Source organism: Lipomyces tetrasporus (genome assembly GCF_029532465.1).
Source record: "Lipomyces tetrasporus strain NRRL Y-64009 chromosome Unknown POJ06scaffold_2, whole genome shotgun sequence".
Lineage (NCBI taxonomy): Eukaryota > Fungi > Ascomycota > Lipomycetes > Lipomycetales > Lipomycetaceae > Lipomyces > Lipomyces tetrasporus.
In genome coordinates this window covers 2,086,888-2,107,466 of record NW_026611597.1, presented here as the reverse complement: position 1 = coordinate 2,107,466, position 20,579 = coordinate 2,086,888, and the positions used below count along the sequence as shown (strand labels likewise).

The 20,579-nt window shown below is 53.3% G+C and overlaps 12 protein-coding genes across 12 annotated transcripts; 6 read left to right on the top strand and 6 right to left on the bottom strand.

Annotated features, from left to right (window-relative positions):
• The first annotated feature begins 31 nt into the window (after positions 1-31).
• On the top strand, positions 32-1,264 carry POJ06DRAFT_65827 (uncharacterized protein). Its single transcript, XM_056191349.1, has one exon. It carries the CDS (start codon positions 112-114, stop codon positions 1,150-1,152), a length of 1,041 nt encoding a protein of 346 aa, XP_056046686.1. The 5' UTR covers positions 32-111; the 3' UTR covers positions 1,153-1,264.
• Positions 1,265-1,768: 504 nt separating this feature from the next.
• On the bottom strand, positions 1,769-2,433 carry POJ06DRAFT_178372 (uncharacterized protein; the record flags this gene model as incomplete). Its single annotated transcript, XM_056184735.1, has 2 exons — positions 1,769-2,291; positions 2,339-2,433. Coding segments are annotated over 2 exons (618 nt in total), but the record flags the coding sequence as incomplete, so codon positions are not given.
• A 766-nt stretch (positions 2,434-3,199) lies between these two features.
• Positions 3,200-4,528, top strand: POJ06DRAFT_273806 (uncharacterized protein). Its single transcript, XM_056189597.1, has 2 exons — positions 3,200-3,664; positions 3,742-4,528. Exons 1-2 carry the CDS (start codon positions 3,461-3,463, stop codon positions 4,483-4,485), a joined length of 948 nt encoding a protein of 315 aa, XP_056046684.1. The 5' UTR covers positions 3,200-3,460; the 3' UTR covers positions 4,486-4,528.
• Positions 4,529-4,552: 24 nt separating this feature from the next.
• On the bottom strand, positions 4,553-6,046 carry POJ06DRAFT_193245 (uncharacterized protein; the record flags this gene model as incomplete). The annotated part of the gene is made up of 2 exons (XM_056184904.1): positions 4,553-5,095; positions 5,147-6,046. 2 exons carry the CDS (start codon positions 6,044-6,046, stop codon positions 4,553-4,555), a joined length of 1,443 nt encoding a protein of 480 aa, XP_056046683.1.
• Positions 6,047-7,129: 1,083 nt separating this feature from the next.
• On the top strand, positions 7,130-8,849 carry POJ06DRAFT_192552 (uncharacterized protein; the record flags this gene model as incomplete). The annotated part of the gene is made up of 4 exons (XM_056184883.1): positions 7,130-7,670; positions 7,727-8,125; positions 8,183-8,486; positions 8,537-8,849. 4 exons carry the CDS (start codon positions 7,130-7,132, stop codon positions 8,847-8,849), a joined length of 1,557 nt encoding a protein of 518 aa, XP_056046682.1.
• Positions 8,850-10,925: 2,076 nt separating this feature from the next.
• On the top strand, positions 10,926-12,019 carry POJ06DRAFT_246956 (uncharacterized protein). The gene has a single exon (XM_056186854.1). The coding sequence runs from the start codon at positions 11,047-11,049 to the stop codon at positions 11,857-11,859; it is 813 nt and encodes a 270-aa protein (XP_056046681.1). The 5' UTR covers positions 10,926-11,046; the 3' UTR covers positions 11,860-12,019.
• Positions 12,020-12,034: 15 nt separating this feature from the next.
• On the top strand, positions 12,035-13,081 carry POJ06DRAFT_246954 (oligosaccharide biosynthesis protein Alg14 like-domain-containing protein). The gene is made up of 3 exons (XM_056186853.1): positions 12,035-12,362; positions 12,421-12,800; positions 12,860-13,081. Exons 1-3 carry the CDS (start codon positions 12,152-12,154, stop codon positions 13,034-13,036), a joined length of 768 nt encoding a protein of 255 aa, XP_056046680.1. The 5' UTR covers positions 12,035-12,151; the 3' UTR covers positions 13,037-13,081.
• POJ06DRAFT_246951 (ubiquinol-cytochrome C chaperone-domain-containing protein) lies at positions 13,082-14,369 on the bottom strand. Its single transcript, XM_056186852.1, has 3 exons — positions 13,793-14,369; positions 13,563-13,735; positions 13,082-13,503 (listed from the first exon to the last, which is right to left on the bottom strand). Exons 1-3 carry the CDS (start codon positions 14,286-14,288, stop codon positions 13,135-13,137), a joined length of 1,038 nt encoding a protein of 345 aa, XP_056046679.1. The 5' UTR covers positions 14,289-14,369; the 3' UTR covers positions 13,082-13,134.
• POJ06DRAFT_246948 (uncharacterized protein) lies at positions 14,370-15,563 on the top strand. The gene is made up of 2 exons (XM_056186850.1): positions 14,370-15,312; positions 15,368-15,563. Exons 1-2 carry the CDS (start codon positions 14,584-14,586, stop codon positions 15,527-15,529), a joined length of 891 nt encoding a protein of 296 aa, XP_056046678.1. The 5' UTR covers positions 14,370-14,583; the 3' UTR covers positions 15,530-15,563.
• Positions 15,564-16,619, bottom strand: POJ06DRAFT_246947 (TIP41-like family-domain-containing protein). Its single transcript, XM_056186849.1, has 2 exons — positions 16,202-16,619; positions 15,564-16,141 (listed from the first exon to the last, which is right to left on the bottom strand). Exons 1-2 carry the CDS (start codon positions 16,531-16,533, stop codon positions 15,616-15,618), a joined length of 858 nt encoding a protein of 285 aa, XP_056046677.1. The 5' UTR covers positions 16,534-16,619; the 3' UTR covers positions 15,564-15,615.
• Positions 16,620-16,967: 348 nt separating this feature from the next.
• Positions 16,968-19,403, bottom strand: POJ06DRAFT_65687 (autophagy-related protein 22-like protein). Its single transcript, XM_056191346.1, has 3 exons — positions 18,696-19,403; positions 18,518-18,639; positions 16,968-18,469 (listed from the first exon to the last, which is right to left on the bottom strand). Exons 1-3 carry the CDS (start codon positions 19,183-19,185, stop codon positions 17,201-17,203), a joined length of 1,881 nt encoding a protein of 626 aa, XP_056046676.1. The 5' UTR covers positions 19,186-19,403; the 3' UTR covers positions 16,968-17,200.
• POJ06DRAFT_65695 (uncharacterized protein) lies at positions 19,388-20,549 on the bottom strand. Its single transcript, XM_056191347.1, has one exon. It carries the CDS (start codon positions 20,368-20,370, stop codon positions 19,591-19,593), a length of 780 nt encoding a protein of 259 aa, XP_056046675.1. The 5' UTR covers positions 20,371-20,549; the 3' UTR covers positions 19,388-19,590.
• Positions 20,550-20,579: the final 30 nt, after the last annotated feature.

Here is a 20,579-nt window from a genome sequence, read left to right as displayed (position 1 = left end):
TTTCGTGGTTGTGCATCTATGCGCCTTAACCAGCAGGAGAACCTCGAATATCAAGTTGCAAATACATACTTATGACAACATCCATGGCTTTATAACTACGCAAAAAAACATATGGCAGACTCTGCAGGTCCGACACATCGCGTCCGCGAGAATTTTAGGCCAGCTCCTCAGCCACCGTCTAATCTGCGACCCTCACCGCAGTTTTCCAGAGGCACAGCGACTCCACCACTATTAAACGAACCAGCCGGTAGGCCATCGCGCTACTCATATGTCGGATCCTCACCGATAGCCTCACCAAAAGACTCCCCACAAACAGGTACAACGGGCTCCACACCAAGCCTCAGGTCGACGACTTCTGGACGATCGACCGCAATTGCGGGCGTCATCCCGTCCGCATCCACAAACGGATATCATGGATCAAGCAGTACGGCTCCAATCTCAGCGCCGTCGCCGTCGTCGAAGTATATACCCCCTCGATATCAGCAGCAACTGCAGACGCCTTCGTCTCCAGCTGGAGGAGTCGCCGCCGCTCGTTCGTATTTCCAAAATCGCCAGTCGACAGCAACAACGATATCTACTCAGTCCGGAGGAGGCGGCGGTGTGTACGGTCCCTCCCCTACGCCAGCGGCAACTGGAGATACACATCTTGGAAAACGGTCGTATGGATCTTACTTCCCACCTTATTTCCCACAGAGCGACCTAATTACCCAAGCGGAACAGCTTTCTGGCACAACAATGCTTCCTACGATACGGCCAGTCGTTGATACGCACGATACGATGTGGGCCGACCTGGATATCATGGAAGATATTGAAGAAGTAGCGGAGCAAGTGGCGAATGAAGGCAATTTTTTCGGCCAGACTCATGTGACTGCGTTGGAAGACCTTCAACAGGCGCAGATAGAGCTGACTACTACCATGGATAAAGGCGAAGACGTCATCGACTTAGTCGCCGACCAGGGGAAGCTGTGGGAAGTTAATGACATGGATATAGCATTTGCGAAGTCATCGAAAATTTTCAACGAAGATCATTTCGATCATGTCCAGCAGATTGTTGATACGGTTATGGGGAAACTTGATAAAGTGGTTGACTCGATGAAAATCTTGGAAGGACAGAGTCGGGACTTGTGGAACGAGAAGCCGTATCAGGTGTAACATGGGGGGATACTAGCTGTATCATGGCTTGGCGTTAGCGTGATTCTTGATATTCGGGTTGTTTACATGAAGCGTTGTAATTGGGTGCCACATAGATGCATCATAGTGCATCAAATTTATTACATGATCAGTACATGCGTCTTTTGCTAAACAACGAAGCCATGAACGTGAATGTTGTCCCCAACCACAGCAATTGACGATCTTCTCGACGATGTTGTCTTCTTTACTCCGCGTTTTCTCCCTCCGGTGAGAGAACTGGAGACATTGACGGCGACGCTCCTGCGCTTGCCTCATCCCTATCCACGGTCCCGCTACTATTACTCCTGCGATTGCCCATCCAAGTCTTGACGCCATTGAGAAACATTGGCAACCCAAGCAACAGCTTGTTGTCATCGTTCTCCTCGTCTTCTTCGCTGTCACTCCCTTCTGTAGCAGACGTCCCCGTCGCAATTAGCGTGGGCGACGTATTCGGCGTCGACTCGTCCGTCTTCACTGCGCCCGGTGACGATTGCTCGACCCGTCGCCGTTTTCTCAATAATCCCAGATTTCGTGCAATACTGGTCGATGGACCGTCGTCGCCATCATCCCGTCCATTCCCAGTACTCAGATACTTATTTAGCTCCAGTTTTGTTGATGAGATATTATGTTTCAACGAATCCCTGAAGTCAGCGATATGCCTCTTGAAATCGAGTTCGTTCTTTTTCAACCACGACACATTCAATTCCTGTCTCGTGACTCCGCGCGAAAAGTTTCGAATCAGATATTTGTCGTAATCTCGAATAATCTTCGTAATAATATACGACGTGCTAATTCCCTCCGTGCGCTGGGTGACAAGAAACTTCCCCGACTCTTTAATCGGCTGGTAAATATCGGCAGTGCCACCGGCTCCCGCGTACGGTATATCGTCATGGGCGACATAGTCGATACTATGGTCCTCGATGAACTCCGGCGTGACCACCCACGGTGCGTTCTCAATGATTTCATCTACCCAGCGACAGTGCCGCAGTGTCTCGGCGCGTTGCCGGTCAGTCAAAACCGTCAGGCCTTTCTGGCGATGGGTTTCCTCGTCGTTAGGGATGCCGCAGATCAAATATACTTCCGGAAATGCTTTCTTGGCTTGCTCAAGCTGTCGCATATGTCTACTTCAATAAGTCGCACGTTCTTCGTCATCGAGCAGTCAACTCACCCCAAATGAAACAAATCAAAAACACCATCCGCATAAATCCTGACCGGCCGATCGGTTGGCGGCAAGTTTATATCAAATCCAGCGGGTTTGTACTTCAAGTACTCTTTCGATTTTGCCATCTCCTTATTAGTGGTTGCTTTAATATTAACATTCTTGTCGATGTCCACAGCTGCCACAGTTGGCGCTGACGTATTTGTTTCGACGTCATGGTCAGTAAATGCGGAGTCATGCTTGCGCTTCATACTGGAAGTGCTAGTTGTTGAAGATACGTGCCCGCTCATTGCTCTTGTCCGCAGTATGCGAGCTAGAGGCTTCACGCCTGAATCTCGCCGCTGATAACAATGCTGCCGACTATTCAAGATTGAAATCTCCAAGCGTAATCCTCTCGAACTCAAATTTTAAAGGTTTTACTAGGAAATCGGTAGCATTGGGTAAACGTACGTTACGCCGGCACGACGCGTTGTAAACTGGGCTGGTTTTGTGCGCCAGCAGGAGACGATGAGGTCAATCCTCGCCGTCGAATCCGACATCGAATTACGCTTGTTAAAAACGGATGACGTGGGAGAAGGTTTCAAACCTGGCAAATATATAACTGCTGGTCTCATATTTACAGTTTGAATTTGCTAACGGTTATGTTATATGGGCATCGTACTCATGCAGGGCGAGAAAACGCTAATTAATGCTCACAAACTGTCGACGTTCGGCCGTCGTATTTGGTATTAGCAAGCATACTTCAATATGAGAAATATCGTGCTCGCATAGTTCCATACTCTGTCATTACGATAGAGACACAACATGATCGCAAAAAAAATTTTCGTAGATGAGTTGTGCTCAGATTACACCTTACAGGTGTGCATATATGTCACAGTTATGCCGTATTGATCAACCTTCGAGTGCACATCACGAAACTCACTTTGTCGGTACAAATTTGTTCAAAAGAACATTTGTATCGATATAGCAGCCGCGAAATCGGCAATTACCGGCTGGTCTGCCATAACGCTCTCGCAAACGTCTTTTCCACGCATAATTGATTAGAATCTAGCCACGACTTGCCGTGGTAGCCCTAGCTGGTGGGTCATCTGACAATCGGCAAGCCTTCACGTCCTCCACTAGCATCCCACAATGGCTACTCGGCTCCGCGCAATAGTCCCGAGATATTCGGCATACATGCGTCATCGCCGAGCAATGGAAATCCGGGAAGCGATTGATGCTAAGAAAACAGTGAACGAGAGGCCACGCGTGTCTGAGGCAACGCCGTCTTTCATGACCGGCCAGCACGTCGAAGGTCCAGTCGTTAGAGACTTTTTGTACATGGTTGGCGATTTGGTACGTTAGTTCTCACCCAACCGCCTTTTGTAAATTTTAAGCGAATGTGGAAGGATTGAGAAACTAACGAGCGGCAGGTGCAAGTAACGAAACCGGGACCCGACTACGGCAAAATCTCCCGCATAACTTCAATCCACAAGGAGCGGTCGGCCGTGTCCCTAGAACAAGTTGGTCCGATCCAGACGTCAATCGTGCCGCGCGTGTATTGGAGCGAGCAGCATTCGAAGTACGTGGCCCGGTACCCCGGTCTCATCCACCACGACGACGTCCGGCTCGTGACAACGCTGGCCGACACCGAAGACGAGTTCCGCAAAGTCGCCGTGAACGGGCTCACTCTTGGCGAGTTATATTACGACGACAGGTACAAGACGCGGTTGCGTCGGCGGTACGTGGTTAACGCGCCCGGCATTGCGATTCCGTGGCCGGATCCGGCAGAGGATGTCAGGCAAGGGAATTTCGCGACCGACCACGATGTAGCGCGCGAGCGCACGTTTTTCGTAACATCGCTTGCGGTGCCGCCGGTGCCGCCTGCTGCGTTGGATTCGTTGCGGAACAAGTATGCGCGACACCGTAAGCCGGATTTGACCGAGGACGAGATTCAGAGGCTTACGCCGCCGGAAATGCCGCTGAGTGCGGCCAAAATTGCGTTCAGGAGCGAATTGCAGGAAATGAAGGAAAAGAAAAAACAAGCGATTGAATCTGGTGAGCTGGCGGCAACGCGACTCAAGACGGCGCAGTTCTTGAAGATGAAAATTTCGCAGCATCAGCAGCAGCAGAAGGCGTTGAAGAAGAAGAAGGAGGAAGGAGACGCATCCGAGTAAATAATACTAAGGGAAAGGGCATGTAGTATAGTACTTGTAAATATATGTCATTCTAGATTCATGAATTCTATGTACGTTCAATTGCTCCCAATTGCAAATCTGGCACTTGGTCAGACAGTGACTCCTCAGAAAAATCTTGCAACTTCGTCAACTGCTCTCTATTCCCACCACTGATCCTTCTAGTCACAGGTCCCAAGACATGAATCATCTGACTTTCGACCACGGCTTCGTCATACGACGGCAACAGGCACTCAGCTTCGTTCTCCATTGCCAGCTCCCTACAACCAGCATCTGGCTCCGGCGAACTAGTCGCGCTTGTGCTTGTCCGGTCGTTTGTGATAGTGATCGGGACCATGATTGTGTATAACTCCTTCTGCTTCGGCCCCAAGGTCGCGAGCTGGAGAGCCACCCGGATTTTATGGCTGACCTTTAGAAACGGCGTGTTACAGGACGGCAGTAGCTGCCCCCGCAGTGACAAGCATACTCGCAGCGCGTAGTATACTTCTGTTTCAGACACCTGCGTCGGCGACCGATTTGACGAGGGTGGTGGCGGCGGCGGCGGGGGACCAGGCTGGAATGGCACTTCCAAGGGGGTTAACGGATACTCTTTCTGTTCCATCGTTAGCACTCCCAGAACTTGATACTGCACACGCTTACCTACAGATTTCTCGGTCCGCTTTGCCGCACCGATAAGGAACGACTCCGAGTCCTCTCGTTTGCCGGTAACAACCCTCCACGACGACTTGTCATGCACGTCCCACACCTTTGTCTTCTCCTGGACAATGTCAAACCTTGCGCTTTCCGTATATACCATCTCCCGCGCAACGGCCGGCAATATCGTAAACTTCAATAACAAATCCACATGTGATTCCGCATTCGTGCACCTCGGCACCTGCACTTTCCAACTGAAATCCCGCTGCTTGCTAGTGCTCGCGTTCGAAAACAGGCAGATCGCCGATGGCGAGTGCGACAGTGGCGCGCACGAACGCACGGGTACATCCCGCTGGGTCTTGTGGACGTTTGTGAGCGCGCGGCCGAGGATGACGGCCGAAATCAACTTTTGCGAGTACGCGTACTTTATCTTTGCCGATACCGTGTGCACGACTTTAGTGTGGGACGTGACTAGGGTGGGGGGTAGCCACTTGGGCAGGCAAAATTTGAAGGGAATGCTGATTGATGTGAAGAGCGAAGATTTCAATTCGTTGAATACTGGACCAGGCTGATTCCTTTGCTCTGCGGGACAGTCGTCTGCTGCGAAGAGCGTGATGGGTTGGTGGTACACGTTCAGAACCGATCTGTTGTCAAGACCAGCCCTGGCGAGCAATGTCCGTGTAGTGAACGAGACGTGAGCTTCCTTAAGCTCAAACGCAGACGCCCGCTCTCCGGCCGCGTCTGAAGACGAAGCAATGATTCTGCCTCTCAACACCACATCGTTGCCATTCGCGTCCGGTTCCTGAGCTTTGACGAGGTCGGAGTCGTGCGTTGGCGGCCGCTCGCCGTAAGGCACGCATAGTGATGGGGTGTCGATTTCGATCTGCAATGACAAACCCGATTTCTGCATGCCGTCTCCGATTGGGTATGCAAACAGAACAGAACAGAACGTCGGCTGGTGGACAGAACATATAACAGTTGATTGTCAGAAAAGGCAGATTAGCCAGGGGGTCCAATCGCGAGATCAATGCTAAAGGCGGGGGGCGGGCGAGCGGCCAAGGCAAGCGCGCGGGTGTGCCGCATCTCGCTAAAACCTTACAAGTAGATATTATTTATAAACCGGTGAGAGCTGGATGCGCATTGTGCAGGCAGCGCGAAGGGGCCGAACAAGGGACGATTATCGCCAGCGGCGGGTTTGGGGCTGCCACGGCTGGGACGAATCTGTGCCTGAATGTTCCACAACTTGCGGCTCGTGAATTGGTCAGTTTTGCAAACTTCGATCTAAATGAACTTTGGTGGATGATAGTCGAGCATTATTGCCTAGGTCAGCCCCAAGGTCGGGCAAAGGATGTAGTGGAGGGTCCCGTGATTGGGACGAAGTGAGAATGTGAGATGTTACCGTCGTTTCGGAGGCACAAGAACAAATTGTTTAATAACATGTGATGCTTGCCACGACCGTAATATTGTGCGGACCTTCGTTAGATTAGTGTTCGTCCATCAAATAAATCCTTGTTCAGTATTTACTGGAGACGTGAATTACATAAGAACCGATTAAGCACGTCTGCTAGTTCCGCAACCTAACCCAGCCCTATTGGGTTAGGTCTTCCCGGCGCCTCTGACGTCACCAAGGATCGGGCACTTCGGCTGCCGCGGCCAGGGACATAATTACGATCCGAAATACCCATACGAAGTAGGATCGATCCTCGGTGTCTGGCGAAGAGAGCCCGGCGGTTGAGAACGTCAAAGATATTGGCCGTGTATAGTTATCGAGATGCTTGTGTAGGATCGAGTTGGAACAATTGTAGATTATGAGAGGGGAAACCAGAGCCACGCGTCGATCGAGATCGATACGCGGAACCCGCTATCAGTAGTAATCGCGCATCTATGAACAAATCGCCGGCATAAAAGCCTCGGCGGCCTCACTGGCTCGTCTTAAAAGTCACTGCTACTATCACGTCCGCTCTCGTCACTAGCCATTTGCCGGCAATTGACAATGGCGACCCTCCCACAAGTAATTCCGTCGCTGTCGTCCTCGACCGCGATCATCACGCCCGGCGCGGCGTCGCAGGCGGTGTCGTTCAGCGCGCTCCACAAGCAAGTTAATACGGTCCGGTCGTTCCTGGCCTCGCTCGCGCTGCCACCCCAGTCCGCAATCGCAATCGCGCTGCCCAACTCGCTCGAGTTCGCGATCGCGTTCTTTGCGGTCACGTATTCCGGGTTCGTTGCCGCGCCGCTGAATCCCGCGCTCAGGCAGTCGGAGTTTGAGTTTTATTTGCAGGACTTGAAGTGTCCAGTCGCGTTCGTGACCAAGGACGAGAACGAGGCTGTTGTCAATGCGGCAAGGAAGATTGGCAAGTTCGTCGAGGGCGGAAGTGTTCGGATCTTTACGGTTGCCGGCGATGACGGAGTGACTGTGTCTCGACTTGATGGCCAGGAAGCGGTGGTGACGGGATGGAAGGGAAAGGTGCAAGACGCGAAGGCGGAAGACGTCGCGTTGGTGTTGCACACGAGCGGCACGACAGGGCGTCCAAAGGGTATGTCAGGCGACAGCAGCATGATATCGGATGCAAATGCTAACCACACCAAAAAGTCGTGCCTTTGACGCACCTAAATTTGACAACGTCCATCAGAAACATCGTTCAAACTTATCGCCTCGGCCAATCCGATACCGGCCTGCTCGTGATGCCGCTGTTCCACGTGCACGGCCTGCTGTGCGGTTTCCTGGCCCCGCTGTCCGTGTCGGCAGCCGTGGTGGTGCCAGCCCGGTTCTCGGCCTCGTCGTTCTGGCCCGATTTTGTCGAGCACAAGGCGACGTGGTATACGGCCGTGCCGACGATTCACCAGATCCTGCTCAAGTCCGCCGCGCCGGAGCCGGTGCCAAAGATTAGATTCATTCGATCGTGTTCGTCAGCGCTTGCGCCCAGCACGATGCGGTCGCTCGAGGCGCGGTTCCATGCCCCTGTGGTCGAGGCGTATGCCATGACGGAAGGTAGTCGCGAGCCCCTTGAAAGTATTAATGCCCGCGGTTGATGCTAACCTTAGCCAGCGAGTCACCAGATGACGTCGAACGAGCTCCCTCCGGGCCAACGCAAGCCCGCGAGCGTCGGCAAGCCGCAAGGCTCGGTCTCGATCAAGATTCTCGACCAAGACGGCAACGAAGTGGGCCAGGGACGGGAAGGCGAGATTTGCGTCAAGGGCGGCAACGTGACAACCGGGTATCACAACAACAAAGCTGCCAACGAGAGTAGTTTTACGACGACCGGGTATTTTCGGACGGGCGACCAGGGCAAGGTCGATGAGGACGGGTTTGTGTTTATCACGGGGCGGATTAAGGAGCTGATTAATCGCGGGTACGTACTTCGAGCCGGGTGCCAAAAGACAAGAAGCTTACGAGCAGTAGTGGCGAGAAGATTTCGCCGGTCGAGCTGGACGGCGTGCTGCTCGAGCATCCGGCCGTGGCGGAAGCAGTCTCGTTTGCGGTCCCAGACGATATGTACGGACAGGAGGTCCACGCGGCGGTCGTGCTCAAGCCGGATGGGGCACAAGCTAGCGAGCACGACATCAAGGATTTCATGGCGAAGCGGGTGGCCAAGTTCAAGGTGCCGAAGAAGATATACTTTACAAAAGTGATGCCGAAGACGGCGACGGGCAAGATTCAGCGGAAGAACATTGCGGATACGTTTTTCCGGCCACAGGGCAAGGCCAACTTGTGACGATTTGTAGACGCAATTTGGATGCGAAAGAGGTTGTCTGTTCGGTTCGTTGGTGGTGTATTGGTATTTGGTACAGGGTCAATGGACGCATAAGGTTTGAACTGAGCCGCGTATTATCGCGCAACATTATTAAACTTAAAACAATCAGGGTTGAGCCAAGCCAATGATTGATGTCGGCAGGTACAGTCAGTTGCATAACCGTTCACGGAATTGGCAACTATGGCCCTATTTCACTCAACATCGACGCCTATAGTGAAATCACCGCTGGCTTATTTGTCTGATGCAATTTTACTGCCAACTGCAACGGCATAAGGTTAACAGCCGGAAAACTAAACCTTAACTTAAGGGGACTACATAGGGGGCAGTGACAGTAAGACAACTGCACTGCAACGTGCTCACGTGTATGCTAAGGGACTGGGAACGGCCTTGGTCAGCAAAGGGCATATACCAAGCCTGGCCATGCTGGAGTGAGTGTGCGGCTGTGTCGGTTAGGGTCTAAGTGGAAACTGGGCCACCAAAGGGTACTACCGCACAAGCCAAAGCACAAGCCAAAAAGCAGGACGCATCACGACCGGCAGTCCGGATGAGCATTACTTAGCAGGCGGCTTTGTGTGTTCGTGCTGGCGCACATTATTGCGTCAAGCATCAAGTGCACAAGTACACACACAAATACAAAGTGTGCGTGGCGACCTGCCGCCCTAAGTAACTAACTAACAAGCAAAGAACAGATCACCGTTTGGGTACCCAAAGCAGCACGCGTCGTACACGCGACTCACGCGTTGTCACTGTAAATAGTAGGAGAGTAGTGCTAACGACTAGTGGTAGTCACACGATTCAGTGCACTGGGTCGTTGCTGATTTCCGTAGACTTCAGTAGAACTACTTGGGCTCTACGGTGACGAGCTACCAACTACCATCGTCTTCCACATTGTTAGCTTATTGTCTGATGAACCCTGCAGGCTCTAGTACCTCTGCACTGGCACTGGCACTGGCACTACTGGCTCATGCCGACTGCTCACTGCTCACTACGCCTGGCCAATACCAACCACGATCAGCTACAATAAGCAGCAGCAGCAGACTGCTCACTGCCAACCGCCGGGTGGTTACGCCATTGCCATTGGCTGTCACGTCAGCAGGCCAATCAGTTGATGAGCCAATCAGAGGCCGCCTCTCGACCACCAGCCCCGTGCTGGAATATGCTGCAGAACACGCGCACATCTCAGCACGGCGTCCAGATACGCGGGCCGCCTCCAAGCGCGTTCTGTACCACCGTACCAAGTCCTGTGTACCGTATACGTAGAAGCCACCCGCTCTCGTCCGACTCCCACTCCACCTTCACCAACCTGCGCACCACCACCATCATCCCATCAATCAGCCTCTGCATCAGCATCATCGTCATCACCCTCACCCTCATCGACATCCGTCTTCTCCGTGCGGCCGCTCCCAAACTAGCAACTCTCGCATCCCCGTGCAGCCACCTCCGGCTGCCCCGCGCTCTTGCCCAGCTGTCGTCCTCAAACAACTCCGCCGCGCCGCAACCCTCCTCCGCGGCTGCGGCCCTCGCCTCCTCCCTGCTCCCTCATTACACTCCCTACTCGTCCTCGTCCCAGAACCAATTCGCGTACCACAATCCGCCCCAGCTGACCCGGTCGCCGTCTTCCTCTGCGTCTAGCCAGTTGGCTGGTCACCAACACCAACAACAACAACAACAACAACAACAGACCGTCATGTCCGGCCCCGGTCCTCTGCCAAACCAGCAGGGCGCGCCTTCTGCGAATCCCAACGTCGCTGCCGCCGTCCAGGCCGCAAACAGACAACAGCAGCAGCAACCCCAGCTCTATCACTATCCATACGCACCGTTCCAGTCCTCGCCCCAAGGTCTAGGTCCGATGCCCACCATGGCGCTCGGCGGAAGCCTGTATCCGCCTCAGCAGCAGCCTCAGCACGGAGGGCCGACGCCGCAACAGCAGCAGCAGCAGCAGCAGCATCACCAGCAGGCAAACATGTTCGCCATGCCGCCCTACGCCCAGCAACCGCACATCGGCCCGCAGATGCAGCAGGCCCAACCTCAGATGCACCATCCCCAGCTGCATCACCACCAGCAGCAGCAACAACAGCAGCCCCCGACACCGCAGCAGGGCCAACCAGGCGGCCAACCGCTCCACCACCAGCCGCAGCCGCCCCAGCACGGCGATCCCATGGGCTTCCAGGACCAGTTCGGCACACGCTACGACACAAAGCGGCCCCACCCTCCGCCGCCGCCATTGCACCAGCAACAAAGCCAGCAGCCGCAGCACCATATGCAACATGCCCAGCAGAGCCAGCAGCAGCAACACCACCACCTCCTCCAGCAGCAGCAACAGGCCCCCCAGCAACCGCAGCCACAGCAGCCTCAGCAGCAGCAGCCTCCTCCTGCAACCCAGCAACAGCATCTCCCGTCCGCTCCACCACCGTCCCACACACCCGCGTCCCCGTCGTTCAGTTTTGACTCGCTCGACCACGCGGATCTGTCCGGCGTCGGATCTGCGTCGCCGGCTGCTGGCCACATCGCCAAGAAGCCGAAACCAAACCCGCCTGCCTTGAACGGCCAACCGCTGCCCCCGACCCAGCCGCTCCCACAACAACAGCAAGTCCAAGTCCTGCAGCAGCAGCAGCAGCAGCAACAACAGCCACCGCAAGCTCAGGCCAAACGTCCGGCCTCGCGCGCGACAACCTGGACAAAGGTCGAAGAAGAGCGGCTGCGAGTGTTGGTCGAGTGCGGCACGAAATGGCAGGCAATTACCAAAGAGTTCCCGAACCGGACTGCGGGCGCGATCAAGAAGCACTACTACGCCGACATGAAGCACACGACCTGGAACCCGGACGAGGACACAAAGTTGACAGAAGCGGTCAAGGAAGACGAGGATCAAAAGTGGAAGCGGGTGGCCGAGAAGGTGGGCAAGCCGGCCAAGGCGTGCGAGAAGCGGATGAAGGAGCTCATGAAGCTGCAGCAGCCGGGCGCTGGCCAGTAATTTGTACGATTAAGACCGAATGCGAGTTTGGGGGTTTTGTATAGTTTGGTACAGGGTGTTTGAGTAGCGCGAATGTACTTGTAGTCTATCTTTGTTTGTTGTGTTGGTCGCGATGTATACATAAGTCGACGTTTGGTAATATATTATAGCTGTTCGCATACATTCGACCCTAACCCGCACGCATGCCCAGTCGCTATGTGCGACCATTGGACATGGCATATTGGATCCTATCGGCGCAATTTGATCGGTAACAATGGTCTTATGACAACCTTGCAACGCACGTTTATGACAAATGGACATCACGGCCATCACGATCAGAGACGCGCTCGACCTGCTGCACGAGTGGCGACACCCGGTCCTGGTGCTTGTGTTTAGCTGTGCGGCCGTCGGCGTGGCCGGGGTCGGCATCTTCTTCCTGCTGGTTACGACGCTGGTGCAGTCGTATCGGCAGCCGCCGGAAAAGCATCCGCATGGCGCGTCAGCCATGTTTGTCCTCGGAAGCGGTACGGTTGCGTGATTGACGTTTTGTGTGTAAAGGGGGAGCTAATCGACACGGCGTAGGCGGGCATACGACTGAATTACTCGGCATGATCTCACAACTCGACTTTGCGCTCTACCCGACCCGCACATACGTCTCCTTCTCAGGCGACACGCTGTCGACCGTGCGGGCTCTGCAGCTCGAACGAGAAAAGTCCGTGACGACGACTTCCACCACGACCACGACGACCTCGGCGGCGCCGGCGCCGGCGCCTGGGCAAGTCACGACACTGGCGCTGCCGCGCGCGCGAACCGTCGGCCAGTCGTACTTCACGAGCATCTTCACGAGCGCCGCGTGCGGGTTTGAATGCGTTTTCGCGGTCGCAAAAGTGCGGCCCGACATTGTCGTGTGCAACGGGCCGGGCAGTTGCGTGTTGATTTGCTTTGCCGCCCTGGTTCTCCGCGTGCGTTAATCGGTGCCTGCCAGTTTGGGTGGGGGGTTGTTGGCTAACTGATGTTACAGGCTACGCGGATCAAGCTTACGAGACTGGTATATGTCGAGTCGATCGCGCGCGTGAACTCGCTCTCGCTTACCGGTCGCATCCTGATTTCTGTCGTCGACAGATTCATTGTGCAGTGGCCGGCCCTGGCCGAACAGTATAAAGACAAGGGCGTCGAGTACTTCGGCATTCTTGCGTAGCATGTATGATAGAGATTTGATTATTATGTACAAATTCATTCGACAAACACACACAAACTCCGGTCTATGACTGAACTTTTTGACACATCAGCACGAAATCAATTATCCCGCCGGAACTTGGACTCGTATCCGGGGAAAATGTACGTCGACGGCAGCGGCGGCGGCTGGTACCGCAGGACCGTGTCTGGATTGTGCTCGATCCACGGCGGGAAAAAAACGAACCGGCCGACGCCAAAGTCAAAGTCCGACATCTTGTCGAGCACGTAGATGTGCGTGCGCACGTACTGGACCAGTATTGCCACTTTGGCCATGTTGACGTCTTTCCTGCCGCCGAAAATGTTCCGCCAGATCGCCGCGCCCAGCACCGTGTCGTCAGCCATTAGGCCCTCGTCGTATGCCAATACACTGCCCCGTAGCTGCAGGTTGAATTCTTTCAGGGTATTGTTGATCAACCGGTTACTTCGAATCTAGACGGCCCGGTTCAGTCTCTCTTTCTTGCTCTACACATCGAACGGGTAATCCGTACCTTGTACTCATTCACCATCCGCTTCTCGAGGTCGAGAAACACGCCATCGACCAGCGCCTGTTCGTACGCGTTTGCGTACTTCTCGGGTAACGCGCGCATGCGGACTAACAGCATCCATATGTGCAGCGCCGAAATCTGAAACGACTGCGACAGCGACGGCGTCAGTCCCAAATCTATCTCTCCACGTCAGCCCTCTCTTCTTGCCGGTTCAACACAATCAAAAAACTGACGTTCATAGTAAAACTTGGCCGAGCTGCCGTATTCTTTGGCTTCAGGATGATGATACCCCTGGGCTTTGCACAGCTGCATGTAATTCCTGCCCGCAACCGGCGCGGCCTGGTTCTCTTCAATGTCCATCCGGAACAGCTCCATGAACTTGAGCACGAGCTTTGCTTTCCACAACGACACGCCGCTCAGTTCTGCCAGCGATTTGTTCGCGTCCGGGACGGCGCCGGCGGCCTGCTGGCGCACCGGCGCGTAAGGGTCGTATGACGGGTCGATGATGTGCTTGATTTTGGGGATTGGAAGCTGTGTTGTTTTCTTGCTTGCTGTCGATCGCGGTTCGGATGCACTACCGACAGCCGGTCTGTCCGAATTGCCGGACCCATCATCTTGGTTCTTGGTTTGTGGAGCCGTAGCGTATTGTCGCGATGCAGCTCGAACCTGCCACAACCGCGCTGGCCGTCGTCCACCCACACGAGCGATAACCCCCCTCGACAACGCCATACCTGTTGCAGAACAAGACCTAGGTCCTCTCGTTTCTCGAAGAAACCGAGATGTGGGGCAGAAAATGCGCAATCCCTATTCGTTTCCAGGTTCCTTGGGAAACGGTCCTTGAAAATTTCGATGGCCAGAGTCACAGGTTAGGGTTCTTTGACGACAGCTATCCCCTATCCACCAGTGTCTAACTGTTCTCAACTGGAACGACACTGCGCAATTCCCGTCGACGTCAGCTCTTTGTCATCGTTTCCAGCAGATCACTGTGATAGATAGCGTAAAGTAACTGGTTTCTCGACTCTCAATGACGACGACAATCGACATCCTGCGCAATGCGCAAACAACGTCCTCGTACCTGACGCTTGCCCCTGAAGAGTTCCAATCACTCTACGACATATCCTACAAATTTGTCACATCCGGTGCCGCAGCGCGCTCGCTGCCTCCGGCAAATCTCTACAACGTCTTCGAGTTGCAATTCTTCCTGTCGATAATCGCCGGCAAAGACACCGAAGCCAGCGCAATCCTGGCAACCCTCACAGATCGGTTCAGGCAGGATTCGCATCGGGTAGGCGTGCTGAGGAGCATATACCTCGAAGCAACCGAGGGCCCGCTTAAAGCGCTCGAGTTCGTTTCCGGCCGGCCGGATACCGAGCTCGGCACGCTCAAGCGCAAGATCGTGATCCTCAAGTCGTCCAACCAAACGTCGCACTACATCTCCGAGCTGCTCAAGCTCGTCGACAACTTTCCTTCCGACGCCGAGTCGTGGGCCGAATTAGCCAGCGCGTATGCAGAAGCCGGCATGTACGCACAGTCGCTGTTCGCACTGCACGAGGTTTTGCTCCTGGTGCCGCTGGCGTATAATATTAACGCCCTGATCGGCGAGACATCGCTGGTTTACGCGTCCAGTTTGCAGGCCGCGTCGAGCAGTCACTCGGTCGCGATCGAGGAGCGGTTGTTCGAGGCAGTAAAGTTCTTTCTGCGGTCTGTCGAGCTGTGCGAGGATTACGTCCGTGGCTGGGCTGGCGTGCTGGTGGTATGTAAACCGATTCAAATTGACCGGGTCGTCGATTCCGTGCTAACTTGTGCAGACTACGAAGCGGATTGCGGCAATTCAAAAGCCGGTTGGTGACACGTCAACGTACAAGAGGCTATACGACGTGGCCCGGAATAGGCTGGCCAAGATCGTGGAGACACAAGACGCATCAGAGTCAGAGTTAGCTTCGGCAAGACTTGTACTGAAGAATTATTAGATTGGAATATAAACAGGTGGATCAAAATTGTACTATTAGAATGCATTTTTAATTTCCGTAACACCCTATATGCCTAACCTCCCTAATTATCGTACGTCGGACGAAGCATGCACAGGCAATTTCGCTTTCTCCGTGACCGCCTCAATCACCGGCAATTGTTCGGCAACCCAATTCTGGTCTCTGAGAAACAACCCGAAATCCCTCGTCGTAAATGGGACCTTGCGTTTCACGTTGGCGTAGGTATCCTGCTTGACAACGTACTCCCGCAGCACCTCGTTGTCGCCAAACTCGATAAACACCCGCGAATCCCGAATCCGAAACACAACGTCATCCACCCGTAGGAAAAACCGGCATAATAACAGCAACCGATCCGGCATGACTCGTATCTTCACGCTCAGCATCGAAATACCGTTATCCCCAAGCTCGTCCTCAAACAGCACTATATCCTCGAAGAACAGAATCGGGTCTGGCCGTCGCAACTTGTGCAACGGTATCCTGTCGTCTGTTTTCTCAAACGCGGTAGTCTTTGGTCCACACGTGCCGCGGTAATCAGTCGTGTAAGTCCAGTCAAACGGCTTCACAACCTCATGCACTCCGTCCTCCGATTTCGCCCTGTCCTGATTAACCACAACTCCACATACAGTTACAGACACCGGACGGTCGACTACTCACTTATCTTTCAGCCACGCCTCCGAATACGACACCTTCACTAACCCGCCATCCGGATTCCCGTGCTTGTCAACTCGATCCAGCGCGTCAACAGCATTAAACCCAATCTCCCACCCCGACGCATCGTGCCTTATTATCACGTGGTTATTCCCGAATATCATTTCCGGCAGCGGGATCTTAATGCGCTCGGTGGTGTGGTCGATTTCGTCGGACTTGAGAATCGCTCTTTTGGCGCAGTAGACCGACCATCCGGCTTGTGTGATGGACGGCGTCGTGACAGTAGGTGTGTATATTGACAATCGTGCCTGATCTGGAGATTGCTGCGTTGCGGCCATTGTGAATTGTGACCGTAGGACAAGTCGTTTGCAAGCTGCTTCAGCGCGACAAGTTGTGACAAAACTGCTGGATATATATTATTTACAACGGAATCGAGCCTGAGACCACATGGGATGGTTAAGGGCTCAAGTAAGGTTCTCGCCTAGGCATAGTCGCGAAATCGTAAATTGTATCCATCGTAACTAAAACTCGCTGGCAAAACAAATTACACGTTTATGAATGCAGCATAACAAACTTTGAATATTGCCCTGTCGTAACTCGTAAGAAGACGTGTTATTTTATCAATAAATCGGTACCCTCTGGCAAACTTTGGTAAACTTTGGTAAACTTAGGGCCCCCAGTCAGTGGTCGATCCCTGAAAGCCTCTTTCATTCTTACGACTGATATGGGAGACCCGGCCATTCGACACCCCTCCTTCGTCTAATTTTGGACTCGACCTTTCATTGCAACACGTGCTTGTAGTTTGAATGAGTGTGATGTCTGTTTTATTGTTAAGCGCGTGCGCGCGTGAAGTGGGCTTTGCAAGCCGCATACAATCAATACCTATCTACAAGATCCAAATTTGTACAAATGGCGAACCACAGTTCTAAACAACGCGTCCCAAACGCCTGTAAATATAATAAATCCGTAAATAAATCCCGCCTCTCCATCAGATACATGTATTTGTTAGATATGCGTCTGCTCTCGCTCTACGAGCGCCTCCTCTTCCGCTTCGCCAAATCTTTGAGCATCCCGCTTTCCCCGTTCCACATCCAAGAAATAGAAAATCGGCATCGCCATCACGAGCAGAATAAATAGGAAGTAAAACGTGTACCTAATATTATGCGTGCGATCCGTGATCATGGCCGTAATAGTCGGTCCGATAATGCTGGATCCCTTGTCGGTCACAGCGTATAACGAAAAGAATGTGCTTTCCTTCCCAGGCGGTATGAGCATCGAGAAGACGGAGCGACAGACACTGCCCATGCCGCCTAGTGACAAACCATAGATTGCCGCTAGGACGTATATTTCCCACGGATGATGCAACCCAATCTTATCCGTCACGAACCCGAAGAGGCCGTACGCGGGTATTAGAGTCGTCAGCCCGACAATCAACACGATAACCATGTTAGGCGGAATATTAAGGTATTTTTGTACGTAGCGTGAAAACACGATCGCGCCCACGACGCCGAACATCATTGTGATTATCCCCACGATCGCGAGCGCCGCCGGGCTCATGTGCAGCTCCGTGCGTGCAAACAGAATCGATGTCGCGTTGATTGTCGTTGCAGAGTCAGAGAGAATGAACCAGCCGGTAAGATACAGCACCACGTCGCGCAGCTTCCGAACTTCTTTGGCGGTATGCCACAGCGTCTTCCATGCATACGTCACATATCGAACGAACACCCTATCCTTTTCACGAACGTGAAGCTGCGGCCCGGGGCGCGGTCGCATAAAGAGGGCTGTGGGAATAGTGAACAGCAGCCACCAGATGCCAATTCCCAGTAGGACCAGGCGAATGGAAAGCAAGGTCGACCCCATTGCAGCGACAAATATGACGCCACTGACTTGCACGACAAACGCAGAGAGATATCCGCAAGCCACGCCAAGTCCACTTAGATGATTTGAAACCTCTGCTGCTTTTTCGGCCGCTGCGTCGTTCACGGCGTGCTCGAAGAACGATAGGGCATCAGGATCGACTGTGCTGGGTGGGAACGACTCGAACCTCTGCGGCAGCTCGGCCGCGGCGGGCAACTTACTGGATTGAAGCAGGCTGGCCGGTGCTGATTCTGTGACGGTGATCGCCGACGTCGAGGATTCGGTCATATGTGAGAATGACTCCTCTGGAGCCTCGCGCTCGTCGTGCCCGGCTTCTGCGGCTAGAACATCGGGGTGATTTCGAACCAACACTGGCAAAAAGGCATTTCCACAAACCGCAACGGCACCAAATGAAACCTGGTTACAATTAGCATCGATCTACTGCAAGTATATTTCGATACATACGTTTCCGACGATTGTGAGGAATGAGGCAAAGTAATAAGTCGAAGGCACTGCCGCGACAAACAAAATTGACGCTAATCCACCCAAACAAGAAAATGCCAGCAATAGAGACTTTCGATAACTCCCTGGAAAGGTCTGTCAGCACTCATCTTCCCGTGTAACAAGGTCCGCCACAGCTTACCTCGATCCGCCGCGCCACTCATGGATATAACTACTAGTGCCTGTAGAAACACACTTATTGAGAACGTATACAACGCAAAACTCGCCGGATGAACATAAAACCCGAGCGCCGGCGTTACGCAATATCTCTGTGACTCACTATCGGGAGGAGCTCCTGGTGGCTGCCCAGGCACTTCTTCTGATTCCTGGCAAGCCACCGAATGGTCATCCGCCATCACTGACTTCTCCCTCGCCAACTGCTCTAATAATATAGGTAAATATATACCAACAGCAGCAACAGTGAATGGCTCAGCTCCTAATGCAAAAGACAGCCATCCCAATATCTCTTTTCGGCTGGTCGGACGCCGGTCGAGCTGAGAGTACGTTGAGTAGGATGTCGTCACTGGTCGCAGTCCAAGATCGGCGGCTGTTGTTGCAGATTCAGTGTCGGCATCGGCACCAACGTCGTCAGTTTCCGACGCATCGTGTACTTGAGAGTATTCGCCCCGCATTTTTCTAGGCGAGGTGGCGTCGAAGGTGTGTGGTCGTTGCCGATGGTCTGGGGTCGTCCCAGTGCACTCGTCCTAAGCTGTCGAGGTTGGAAGGATGGATTGAGCGCACAACCACTCGCTGGTTAGAATCACCCACAAATTGCGTCAGCGGCTGCAAGGGCAGACAGGCCTCCAAGCCGATCTATACATTGCTGCACATAATGATCAGGGTATTTACTGTGTTTAAAATCACAGGTTATGATTACAAGCACAGAAATATCCAATTTGACGCCATACAAGAACGGCAGTAATATGCTATTAATATACATTGACACTGGTCAAGCTACAGCATAATCATTCATATACTATGTGAATCACGTAACCGTATTCAGAGACCGACATTTGCTAAAACTCCGACAATAATCCTTACAACGACGTGCCGACTTTAGCTGGATCCTCAGCGATTGGTGCCTGAGCGGTGCCAGTCGGCTGTTCCGTGACGCCAGACTCGGGCTTTCGCTCCCGCAAGTCCGCCAATCTTCTTGCCTCTTTGTGAATATCATTTGCCTCTTTGGACGCATCAGCATAAAACTGGCGAACCTTCGCACCAGTAGTACTTCCCATTGCCAAGTCGAGATACCGTTGGAAAAGTCCTCTGGTCTGATTAACGCGTTCAGTAATGCCATACTTAGTGTCCGCGCTGCTAGCTGTAGTAGCTGCACGATTCGTGATATTGTATTTAGTGTCAATGTCAGATAGGAATTTCTGGAATCGCGACGAGATGCCGTGCTGCTTGTCGAACTCGGCGCTCATCAGGACGGCCTTGTCGCTCAATACGTAACCATGGCTAATAATCTCGGCAATGATGGCGGCCTTGGGCTTGTACTCCTGTTGGATATCATTTTCTTCCTCAGCAGTGGCAGCGGCTGCTGACGATGCGCTCTCGGACGTCTCTGCAGGAGCAGAGATATCTGGCTGGACGACGACGTTGGAGTTGTCGAGCTTGGTATCGGTCAGGAGAAGTGCAGTCTTCGCGGCTGTTTCGTTCTCGAAGACAATGCGTGCCTCCTGCAGCTTGGTGGCAGTCTCCGCGCTGCTGGCGTCGCGCAAATTGATCGAAGAGATCTTGCCACAGAAGGAGAAGAAATCAGAGATCTGCTGTTGGGTGACCTCGGGTGAGATGTTGGAGACTATTATGGAAGTCATCTTGTAACAGGGCTAAAGTGGCGTGTTGTTAAATGTCTCGACAAAGCGGTATGGCAAGAAGAAACTGGATGGGGTACATATATATAGGTGGTCGGCACCTGATCGGACGAGTTAACCACGGGCGCCGCCTCATTGGCGCAGCTGTGTGGAGTGAGAGTACGCATGAAGCCTCGCATGTGCATGTGGAATCGTAGATCATGATGTAACGA

Coding starts and splice junctions, on each gene's coding strand:
- POJ06DRAFT_65827 (XM_056191349.1), top strand. CDS start 112: ATGGCAGACTCTGCAGGTCCGACACATCGCGTCCGCGAGAATTTTAGG.
- POJ06DRAFT_273806 (XM_056189597.1), top strand. CDS start 3,461: ATGGCTACTCGGCTCCGCGCAATAGTCCCGAGATATTCGGCATACATG. Junction 3,665..3,741: donor TGTACATGGTTGGCGATTTG/GTACGTTAGTTC, acceptor AACGAGCGGCAG/GTGCAAGTAACGAAACCGGG.
- POJ06DRAFT_246956 (XM_056186854.1), top strand. CDS start 11,047: ATGGGCTTCCAGGACCAGTTCGGCACACGCTACGACACAAAGCGGCCC.
- POJ06DRAFT_246954 (XM_056186853.1), top strand. CDS start 12,152: ATGGACATCACGGCCATCACGATCAGAGACGCGCTCGACCTGCTGCAC. Junction 12,363..12,420: donor CATGTTTGTCCTCGGAAGCG/GTACGGTTGCGT, acceptor GACACGGCGTAG/GCGGGCATACGACTGAATTA. Junction 12,801..12,859: donor TTGCCGCCCTGGTTCTCCGC/GTGCGTTAATCG, acceptor CTGATGTTACAG/GCTACGCGGATCAAGCTTAC.
- POJ06DRAFT_246951 (XM_056186852.1), bottom strand. CDS start 14,288: ATGGCGTTGTCGAGGGGGGTTATCGCTCGTGTGGGTGGACGACGGCCA. Junction 13,736..13,792: donor GGCCAAGTTTTACTATGAAC/GTCAGTTTTTTG, acceptor GTGGAGAGATAG/ATTTGGGACTGACGCCGTCG. Junction 13,504..13,562: donor GGATGGTGAATGAGTACAAG/GTACGGATTACC, acceptor CGGGCCGTCTAG/ATTCGAAGTAACCGGTTGAT.
- POJ06DRAFT_246948 (XM_056186850.1), top strand. CDS start 14,584: ATGACGACGACAATCGACATCCTGCGCAATGCGCAAACAACGTCCTCG. Junction 15,313..15,367: donor GCTGGGCTGGCGTGCTGGTG/GTATGTAAACCG, acceptor TAACTTGTGCAG/ACTACGAAGCGGATTGCGGC.
- POJ06DRAFT_246947 (XM_056186849.1), bottom strand. CDS start 16,533: ATGGCCGCAACGCAGCAATCTCCAGATCAGGCACGATTGTCAATATAC. Junction 16,142..16,201: donor GAGGCGTGGCTGAAAGATAA/GTGAGTAGTCGA, acceptor TAATCAGGACAG/GGCGAAATCGGAGGACGGAG.
- POJ06DRAFT_65687 (XM_056191346.1), bottom strand. CDS start 19,185: ATGCGGGGCGAATACTCTCAAGTACACGATGCGTCGGAAACTGACGAC. Junction 18,640..18,695: donor GAGTGGCGCGGCGGATCGAG/GTAAGCTGTGGC, acceptor AGACCTTTCCAG/GGAGTTATCGAAAGTCTCTA. Junction 18,470..18,517: donor TCCTCACAATCGTCGGAAAC/GTATGTATCGAA, acceptor AATTGTAACCAG/GTTTCATTTGGTGCCGTTGC.
- POJ06DRAFT_65695 (XM_056191347.1), bottom strand. CDS start 20,370: ATGACTTCCATAATAGTCTCCAACATCTCACCCGAGGTCACCCAACAG.